This window comes from Trachemys scripta, chromosome 8 (genome assembly GCF_013100865.1).
Source record: "Trachemys scripta elegans isolate TJP31775 chromosome 8, CAS_Tse_1.0, whole genome shotgun sequence".
Taxonomy (NCBI): domain Eukaryota; kingdom Metazoa; phylum Chordata; order Testudines; family Emydidae; genus Trachemys; species Trachemys scripta.
In genome coordinates this window covers 28,554,204-28,564,585 of record NC_048305.1, presented here as the reverse complement: position 1 = coordinate 28,564,585, position 10,382 = coordinate 28,554,204, and the positions used below count along the sequence as shown (strand labels likewise).

The following is a 10,382-nucleotide window of genomic DNA, read 5'->3' as shown; positions in this document are numbered from 1 at the left end:
GGGGGGGTGGATAAGGTTTTGGGCAGTCAGGATACAGGTAGGGGGTAGGATCCTGGGGGGCAGTTAGGGTGGGAGGGGTCTTAAGAGAGGGCAGTCAGGGGACAAGGAGCGGGGGGGGTTGGGAGTTCTGGGGGCGGGGCTGTCAGGGGGCAGGAGTGGGGAGAGTGATCGGAGCAGTCAGGAGACAGGGAGCAGAGGGGTTTAGATGGGTCGGGAGTTCTGGGGGGGGGCCTGTCAGGGGGTGGGGAGTGATTGGATGGGGCGTGGGAGTCCCAGGGGTCTGTCTGGGGGTGGGGGTGTGGATAAGAGTTGGGGCAGTCAGGGTACAGGTAGAGGGTAGGGTTCTAGGGGGCCAGTTAGGATGGGGGGACGGTCTCAGGAGGGGGCAGTCAGGGGACAAGATGCAGGGAGGCTTAGGTAGGGGGTGGAGTCCTGGGGGGCAGTTAGGAGTAGGGGTCCCAGGAGGGGGCAGTCAGGGGACAAGGAACGGGGGGAGATTTGGGGGTTCTGAGGGGGCGGGAAGTGGGAGGGGCAGGGGCGGGGCTAGGGTGTGGCTAGGGCGGGGCTAGGGCGGGGCTCCTCCCGTCCTCTTTTTTGCTTGCTGAAATATGGTAACCCTACATCCACGTTACTTTTGGCATTTGAGAACTATAATGACTTTCCCCAGTTTTGACTCAGAAGCCTTTAGCCTGACTAGCTCAACAATTTGAATATTGATTATGTAGCAATGATGTTTCAGTTATACAGACAATTGCTTTATTTACCTGGTCAAGAAAAGACTTATGTGAAATTAATTTTCTTTATAGCCTAAGTGGATCAATTTATTCTTAACTTTTTAAATTTCATTTTTGTTATACAGGGTGTTTTAAAAGTTAAGGAGAAGGGTAGAATCTGTGTTTATCTTCTGTACTGTGATTATTTAAAAATTTGTATTTACTCTGTTGAGTGTTCTGGTTAATTACTAAGACACTATCCTAACATTTGATTTGCATTTGCAATTCCATACAGTCTTTATTGTCATTAAAAGCTGGAGTCTTTCAAAGAAACAGTTGCTGCATGCTGGCCCCTAAGCACAAAAGTTCTTTCAGAGTTTCAGTGAATGCCCCACTACCCCCACTGAAGTTCTAATTGTGCTCTTAATGGGTTTTCCTCTCAATCACAGATATCTGTTTACATTTTGAACTGTACAGTCCCAATAGTAAGCAACAACAGACAAAACAACTACCTTCTCTTTGCTTCTTCATATCGGAGGCGTAATCTGACCTTCTCAGCCAACTGATTATTAGTGCTTGTGATAAACTAGGAAATAAAGTATAAAACCAGTGAATTAATAAACAGCTATTGTGCCTTGAGACATTCTATATTCAAATTGTAATGCTGCTAACTTGTCAATTGAATTAAATTCATAGATTCGAGAGGTGATCAGACTGAAAATTGTTTCCTTTGATTGATTTTTTATGATTATGTGCTTCAGGTGTCTAAAAACTGATATAAGATGCAAGAGTTATCTTGCTCTCCAGTTATAGAGTACAGCAGAATCTGACTAATTCACATCTATGATTGGGGCCCAGATTTTTCCCCCTTTGCATTTAAAACTACAGCGGAGGACTTTTTGCAAGGTAATTTTTACTATCTCCCTCTTCTGAAATGTTACAATATGTTTTGTGTTGGTCTGCCTTATTTAGATTGAAAAATCTTTAGGGTAAGGAACATAATGGCTATTAGGACTAGGCTGATAGATGCCTTACACAAATAGAACTACAGTAGTAAGAACTATTCACTCAAGTGAGAATTTGCAGGATTGGTCACGATGATACCAAACCTGCCATCTGAGCCACATGGGTTGTCCCGGCTGCACCTGTGCAAAGTTTGCCTGCGCTGATCTGATTGCCAGATCAGAGCCCAATGTTTGTACAGCACCATGAAAGTTTATAATTTTAATATGAGACCATACTACAGCAACCTGCTATTAAATCTTACTAAGACGTGGCAAGAAGCCACCTTTTTTATCTGCAAAAGTCAAGATGTGTGGATTAGAGGGCTTCTATATATCTTTGAAAGTTAAGGATGTTAATCAACAGACATTAGAAGAATTCACCCCAAGGAATCATTAATTTTAAAGCCCTAAGGATTTTCACCTATTCCATAATTCCCATTTACAATAATAGGATCAAAGGGTAAAGTACACTCTTGTGGAGAGGGCCAGCACAAGGGTTATGCACCACTTAAGTGCCACCTATGTTTTTAAGGGGTGCATAAGGCTGTGATTGTCCTCTACGCAGGGTTGCATTGTAACAAATTGTAACAAAGAGTTGACATTTTTAAAAAATTGGTAACATTACTCATTTACAATTCAAATTCCCAGATAGTAGAAACTAACTTCACAAATGACTTAGCCCTGCAAGTTTGTAATCTTCCTCAAAGCTAAATCCATAGGTAGCCTCAAAACGTTCCCTATGTCATAATGCTTGCCTTATAACAGAAGGGTTAACAGAATATTCCATGCCTCAAGGAAGAAATATTTAGGGGAAGGAAAGGGTGAGATCCACAAAGAGACTTAGGCTTTGCAACACTGAGCATCATAGTGCCTAACTTTTAGGTGCTTAGAAAAAAAAAAAATCACAGGAATAACGCTGGAATCCCCAAAGCCGAGTTAGGTGCCTATAAAATGCATGGGGAGAGATAGAGGCCGTAGAATGTGATCCACAAAAGCCAACATGCCAGGCAGGGAGCCGCCAAAGCTAGCCAATGGGAGATGCCAATCAGAGGGATATATGTTAAGTCCCGCCCTGTTCACAGATATAGGAGCCAAAGTCTAGACTGTAGGGAGGCGTTTATCTCCGCTTGAGATCCACAAATTGGAACCCACCTCCTCGAGTCACGGGGTTTAGACGCTTTAGCTGCTTCTTGCTGCACATGAACTGGCCAGAGGAGGAGGAGGAGGAGCTGCTGCTGCCACCCACCTTATAACTTTTAGCCCAGTGGTTAGAGCACTCCTCTGGGACTGGGAGATCCAGGTTTAGCAGGAGAGGAAGGTGGGAAAACCCAGCTCAAATCCTCTCAGGAGGATGCTCTAACTCATGAGCTATGTGATATTCTGATGGGGGGCTCCCTCAGTCTCCTACTGAAGCTGCTCCACTGTGGCAGAATAATGAAAGAGTGATTGGAGCAGGGGGACCAGACCCAAGGTCTCCCACCTCCTAGATGGGTGCACTAATCACTGAATTATAGAGCCACTCTCCCACACTCAGGCCCAATGACTATTAGGCAGAGAGGAGGGAGGGAGGGAGGGAGGGAAGGAAGAGAGAGAGAGAAAAATCTCTGTAGTCCAGTGGTAAGGGCCCCCACCTGGGAGGTGGGAGACCACTGCTCAAATCATCTTTCCCCTGCTAGCAGAGAGGGGAGAATTGAACCTGGGTCTCCCACCTCCCAGGCAAGTGCTTTAACCACTAGGCTAAAAGTTGTAAGTTGGGCAGGTGCCACCACCGCTACTACCTCCTCCATTTTGCCATCAAATGAAATGTCAATGAAAACCACACTGATGTTGAAACTTTGAAGGCCCATCAATTAATAGTTATTTGCCCTAGATTGAAGACTTGCAATATGGCAACATTGATCCAGTGCAGAGGAATAATTTTTGCATGTGTTTGTGTCACATGTTACTTACATTTCCTGAAACATCTGTTTGGGAGCTAACATCCAGATACTGTGGAGGTAATAAGGCTGCATTGCTGTCCCACAGGTCTGACTGTGATCCTCTGTCAGTCACAAAGCCATCCTTTAACCTGGCTAAGCTCTAAAACAAGAATTCACAAAGTCATCTCTTTTCTTGCTAGAAAAAATATCACCTGCTGCACAACAACATTACATTGAATGAGATATTTAAGCTTGAGTAAAAATCACAGTGACCCTTCTTTGATAAAAAGTTCCTTACTGGGAACATGCATCTTAGAGCAAGCTTTTCTTTTATGTTCTTGCTCTCATTTTAGAGATCTGGGGATAATAAAGTGATTTAATTGAAGCCAATGTCACATCATACCATCTTTGAGTTTGTGATCAATAAATAAAACCAAAAGGATGACAGTTCCACTCCAAACGTGATGTTGGTCATTTTATATTAACCCCAAACTAATAATTATATTCTTTGAAATAAAAGATTTAGTCTGCCCTAGATATTGTGAACATTTCCAGTTACATCAGATCAACTTTGCAAGGGTGTTTCAAGGATATGCCTTGTCCTTTCCATCAATAGCTCACTATTTAAAATTATTTCAGTACCTGAATGAGATCTTGTTTTTCTTTCTCTCCTGAAGTGATTGCTTTCTTGATAGCTTTCATTTCACTTAATATGGCTTGCGCTTCATCAAGTTTGTATCCACCTTGAGTATCAGACATTTTCATATCAATTCTGCATGAAAAGTTACAAAATAAAAAGAGGAAAGAGATTTAAAACACTCAAGATATGCCCAAAATAATTTAGGCATGTGACACTGTAGCTCAAGTTTATTAAAGAAATTTTAAGTGAACGCATTTCAAATGCTAAAGCACATGCAACTTTCTGTGTCCACTTCCAAGCATGTAAACATTCTTAATCATGGGCTGTCCTCACCCATTGGAAGGAGATAACAGAGTTAGTGAATGATCATGGTTCTTTTCCCCGTTTGAATAAGTTACTTCATGATATGCAGTTACATTAACCTTGAGAATTCCACTATTCTGAAGCTAACTAAGAGGGGCTACTTTAATGCCATCCCTTTGGTTTTTGACATGCTGACAATGAGAAACAAGTGCAGTGACATAAAATTCCTACTATTGCCAACATTATATGTTGGGAGTCAAATTCCAAAGGAATTACTCCAAACTGATGCCCATATAACAAGAGCAGAATCTGGACCACAGATGCTTTTACTTGTCTTCCTTCATGTGTTTGGAAATGTCAAAAGAACTAACTTATTGAACATGTCTCTCCCATCTCTGTGATAACTTATAGCTTGACACTGCAAACACTGTTTGCAATGCTCACCGTACTCAATTGTCCTATTCACAATGTAATAAGCATTTTCAGAATTAGAGGGTCCAAAAGTCATGTTCCAGAAAGCACCTGGCTTAGCTGAAAAGTTAAGATGAATCTTCAGATCTGGTGTTTTCAGATGTCTCAAAATTGTAGAACATTACAAGGATTTCTCCACATGGACAACAGCAGGATCAGTCTAAATTTGTATTCAGAATGGTACCAGGGAGACACTTTTGGCATGAGTTTTATAGAATATGCCCTTAATTAGTCTCCAGGTACTGGGCATGTTGCTACTTCGATATCTTCAGGAGAAAGAGCTCCTGTGGTTTTCTACATCACTTATATTAGTAGAATATAAAACAATGTATTTTACAATGTACATTACAAAAACATGCAAGTAAACTTGTATAACCCAAGGACTATGGCAGGGGTTGGCAACATTCGGCCCGCGGCCCGCCAGGGTAAGTACCCTGGCGAGCTGCGTGCCGAACGTTGCCGACCCGTGGACTATGGTATTCCTGAATGCCAAATAAATCTGAAAATTGCGACATAAAGTGTCAGCTCAGTGCTCCAAAGTTAAGAGTATCAGACACATATTAGCAGCAAAATGAGGCTAGTGTCACCTCAGCGAGAGTACAAAATTAAAACATACAAACCCCCCTCACTGTACTCTCTTCTCAATTCTAGTATAAGAGCTTTGTACTTCCGAGGACTAAGCAGGACCACCACAGATAGGGGGAGAGTAAGAGGAAGTATTTGCCTAGAACAGGGATCGGCAACCTTTGGCACTCAGCCCATCAGGGAAATCCACTGGTGGTTCGCCGTTCCAGGCCATTGGGGGCTGCGGGAAGTGGCGTGGGCAGAGGGATGTGCTCGCTGTCACTTCTTGCATCCCCCGTTGACCTAGAACGGCGAACTGCGGCCAGTGGGAGCAGTGATCGGCCAAACCCGCGGACGCTGCAGCCCACCAACGGATTTCCCTGACCGGCCATGTGCCAAAGGTTGCTGATCCCTGGCCTAGAAGTATTGCTCTTGTTACTACTTCAAACAGCAGCAGGCAGAGATCTGCAGCCTGTAGGGAGGTTGTGGGGGCATCTGCACAGAACTACTATACAGTGAGTTATGCTTAATATATTTGTACAGGATTGATTGATGTACTCCAACATTTTAAAACAGGTTAAGATGTAAATACCACTTAGGCATTAACAGACACAAATATTGTACACAAATATCTTCAAGCCACAACTAGTACACACTCCACCTCTCTGCCTAAAGTGACAATTACAGATTCCACAACCCATTGAAAGCTAATCATCCATTTTAGGTTTCTTGATGATACAGGGCCTGCATTTTGGTAGGGCTTCAGCGTGGTTTCTGCTAGTCCTGGGACTTTTGTCATGCTAGCACCTGGGTGCAAGCATGAAAAATGTGATTTGCATACACAAATGTCATCATCCAAACACATTGTTAGAACATACCACTTACACTAGTAGGTGCTAGTGTAACAAGGTATATGCAAGAATAAGCCAAGACTGAGATCTGGAGTTATGCCAGAGGTCTTTGACATCTGCAAAAGGCAGACAAATCCATGCAACAGGAATTCCTTTTCTTCTTCCTCCTTAGTGGTGCCCTAGCAGAGATTTTTCTCTCGATACTGCCCTCCCTTGAAAAGCATGGACTCTGACAAACTTAAGAGTCTTCCTATACGCTACCAGAAAATAGAAATCAAACTCCATGAAGTTAATATATCCTTCCTTCAAAGTGTCATTAACCAAATCCTCTTGGTTAATGACAGGCAAAGTGAATCTTTGCACATTTTCTCTGCTTCCACATTGGAGATCTTCCTTCAGTAAACAGGATAATTTTATTTTCATAGAATCATAGAATATCAGGGTTGGAAGGGACCGCCGAAGGTCATCTAGTCCAACCCCCTGCTCAAAACAGGGCCAATCCCTAGGCAGATTTTTGCCCCAGATCCCTAAATGGCCCCTTAAAGAATTGAACTCACAACCCTGGGTTTAGCAGGCCAATGCTCAAACCACTGAACTATTCCTCCCCCCAATTCTCCTTGAATTCATCATAATAGGAGAAAGATTGGTGGGTTTAGATTTAAGAAGCCTCTGATAGAAACTGTGAAAAAGTCATTTTTGTGCAGCACCTAGCACAACAGGGTCCTGGTCCCTCAGTAGGGGTTCTAGGATGCATGGTAATATGAATTAATACTCCTCAGAGACGTGACATATATCTGAAACCAATATAGTAGTGGCTAAGCAACTGGTTTGTAAATTACAGAGGAAAGATTTCCTACAAATTTGTATGGAAACCAGTTTCGATATGTTCTGCATATTAAACAGGGCACAGACGTCATGTTCAAGTGGTGTATTCTCTTCAACAGAAGTAGGCTGAACAACTTGACAGCTGGTCTTTCCCTCCTCCCAGGGGAATTCTACTGAGAGGAGCCGGCACATCTATGAATTTGTAAGTGGTAAAAATTAACCACCTACACTATATGCCTCATTACTTAAGAAATGCCAACTGTTATTCCTACACTGGTAGGCACCAGGGTCCTTGTCTTTTTACAGCTTTTTCTCAATGCCCCTAAAAACAATGACCCCTTGAATCAAGACCCTGGGCCCTACCATGACGTCAGTGTTAAGCAGTACTAGATGCAATGGGCAGTACTGTACTTTAAATGATGACATAATGTGGCCTTGTGACATTGTTGGAAGTGCTTTTTTGAGTTAAGTCAGTTTGTACATGCTCACATTTGCTACACTAGCACTCACATGCGCAAGTGACAGATTCTAATATGTGCTGTGTGTACTGCTTTTCAAGTCTGTCAGTTGTGTGCCCAGATGTTAGCACCCTAGGAGCACACACAGGCAGAGAAAACGCTTTCTTTATTCAAGCAGCTAAAGAACCAGGGAGAGGGGGTGGGAAGGGAAAGAACTTTTCACCAGAAAATAAGATTGTGCATTAAACTTACTTCTTTAGTGTCTGGAAGCCATGCTCTTTGTACTGCAGTTCTTGCCTCATATGAGCTACCTCTCTCTTCAATTTATTAACCTGTAGTAATTGGAAGAGCAAAGTGTTACATTTTCAAACTCATACATCCATTAAGATTAAAGGCACGGTATTATCCACACAATCAGAACATGCTTAATCAGGATGGTCACTTCAGGCTGAATCTCCTAGAATATCAATTTAGCACAACAGTGAATAGCCATAACTACTACTTCATCTGGGCAGTATTATAAAATCACTCTTTAGTTCCTAGAAGTTATGTGGTATCAAGTTAGGTGCAAGAGATGTGAAATTCTTAACTCTTAAATATACAAGTTGACATATAAAGATTAAAAGGAGACAAATATGGAATGTCATTTTTATTCAATGTTTAACATCTTTACTGACTTTTTAAAAATGATTAAATAATAAGACAGCTGCTTAACTGCAATAATATAAGCCACCTACTGGGCTGTCCCAGTTAAGAAATTTCATTGTACAACTAACACAGTGGGAAGATCATGCAAATTGTAAATACATAGATCCTGTAGTTTTCTCTATTATGCTCCTTCATAGAAGCCTGTCTCACCTGCTTTAGATTGAGAACAAAAATGACCAAAAGTAAAGTCTCCATGAGTCTGCACTGAACTGAACACAAAATAGCTACCCATGTCTGGAGACCATTCCTAGATATTTGAAATTGCAGTACAAAATCACCACCTAGTTAAATATCTGATAATATCTATAGCAAAATATTCTCTATCAGCTTTCAGGCAAGCTCAAAGCTTTCAAGAAAAATGTGGGATAGTTGAACTCTGGGACACTGACTTCAGAGAATTTCTGATAATATATATTCTAGATTAAGGGCAGCAGCATTAGTTCACACAGCTGCCTTGGCATCTCCTTTAATATTTAACATGAGGTTTTGAAGCTTCTTAAGATCATTAGCGGAAAGCAAAGGTCCATTTGTACTTCTTACCCTGGATTTTGTAGTAGCAATTTCAGCTTTAAGAATCTCCGGGTCATATTTAGAACTAGACGATGAGCCAGAGTGCACTGGAATGAAGAGAATATGTTGAATTAAGAATTCTATTTTACGTTAGGGTGAGCTTTACAACACATCACACAAATCTGAAAGGAGGACTCCAATACTGTACACACAACCTGAAGATTCAATATTTATTCTCTGAGCCCTAATGCTCTTTCCTGAGGAGACCAATTTATTTGTTTTCATCTTCTCTGCTTCACTTCATGCTCCAATTCTCTCCCCACATTCTGAGTGAAACAAGACTTCCCCCAGCTCTCTCCCACCTCAAGATCCTCTTCTCCCCACTATGCTAGTTCTGCACCTTTTCTTCCAGTGTGACAGCACCCAGCAACATGGTCAAATAATCGCACTGGGAATGCATGCCAGAGAAAATTGGAGATGCAGATCATGCTCCATCTGTAAGTCCTGATCTGGCACCAGTTCCCAGCAATCAAAATCCTTCCTTCTACTTGGCACAGTGCCCAAACACTAGGTCCATGCCCAGTTGCTTGGTCTCCTGAAATACCAAATCCATTAACAAAAATAAAACACTCACACCACACCCCAGAGGTGATTGGGAGGAGTGGGGGAGGAGTGGAGGGGTGGTTGGGAGGAGTGGGGGGAAAGAGATTGTATGTAGGATTTCAATTTTAAAATAGGGTTTTCTTGTAAATTAATCCATCAAATACACAACATAACAAGAAAACTGAAGAATGCAATACAGCCTTCTGAAGGGCCTGAGGATGTGGCAGACCATAGGATGTGCCGCAGTGGATTAGTAGGGTTACCATATTTAAAAAATAAAAAAAAAAGAGGACACTCCATGGGCCCTGGCCCCGCCCCTTTCCCACCCCGCCCCCGCCCATTCCCCCACCCCTTCCCCAAAGTCCCCGCCCTAACTCCCCCTCCTCCCTCCCAGCCATGCGAAAAGGGCTGCCTGAGCGCTACCGGCTTCACGGTTTGCCGGGCAGCCTCCAGACCCTGTGCCCCAGGCCGGCGCTTCCCCAGCGCAGCTGGAGCCCGGGAGGGGAAGCACCCAGCCGGGGGCGCAGGGTCTGGAGGCTGCCCGGCAAACTGTGAAGCCGGTAGCGCTCGGGCTTCGGGCAGCCCCCATACCTCCGGACCCCAGCCGCCGGCCAGGCACTTCCCCTCCTGGGCTCCGGCGGCTGTGCTCCTCCCCTGACTCTTCGGCTCTGTTTAAGAGCCGAGCTGCCCGAGCGCTACCGGCTTCGGGCAGCCCCCATGCCTCTGGACCCTGCACCCCCGGAGCCCGGGAGGGGAAGTGCCCGGCCAGTGGCTCAGGGTCCGGAGGCATGGGGGCTGCCCGAAGCCGGTAGC

General features: G+C 43.6%; 1 protein-coding gene across 1 annotated transcript in view; it reads right to left on the bottom strand.

The window, feature by feature from the left end:
* The window catches only part of WWC1 (WW and C2 domain containing 1), a gene marked incomplete at its 5' end in the record, with an annotated part of 67,547 nt that extends 58,474 nt beyond the window's left edge, over positions 1-9,073 (bottom strand). The window contains 5 exon segments of the mRNA XM_034779423.1: positions 1,226-1,299; positions 3,668-3,796; positions 4,279-4,408; positions 8,001-8,080; positions 8,997-9,073. Of these exon segments, the coding sequence (XP_034635314.1) occupies positions 1,226-1,299; positions 3,668-3,796; positions 4,279-4,408; positions 8,001-8,080; positions 8,997-9,073 (490 nt within the window).
* Between the last annotated feature and the right edge of the window lie 1,309 nt (positions 9,074-10,382).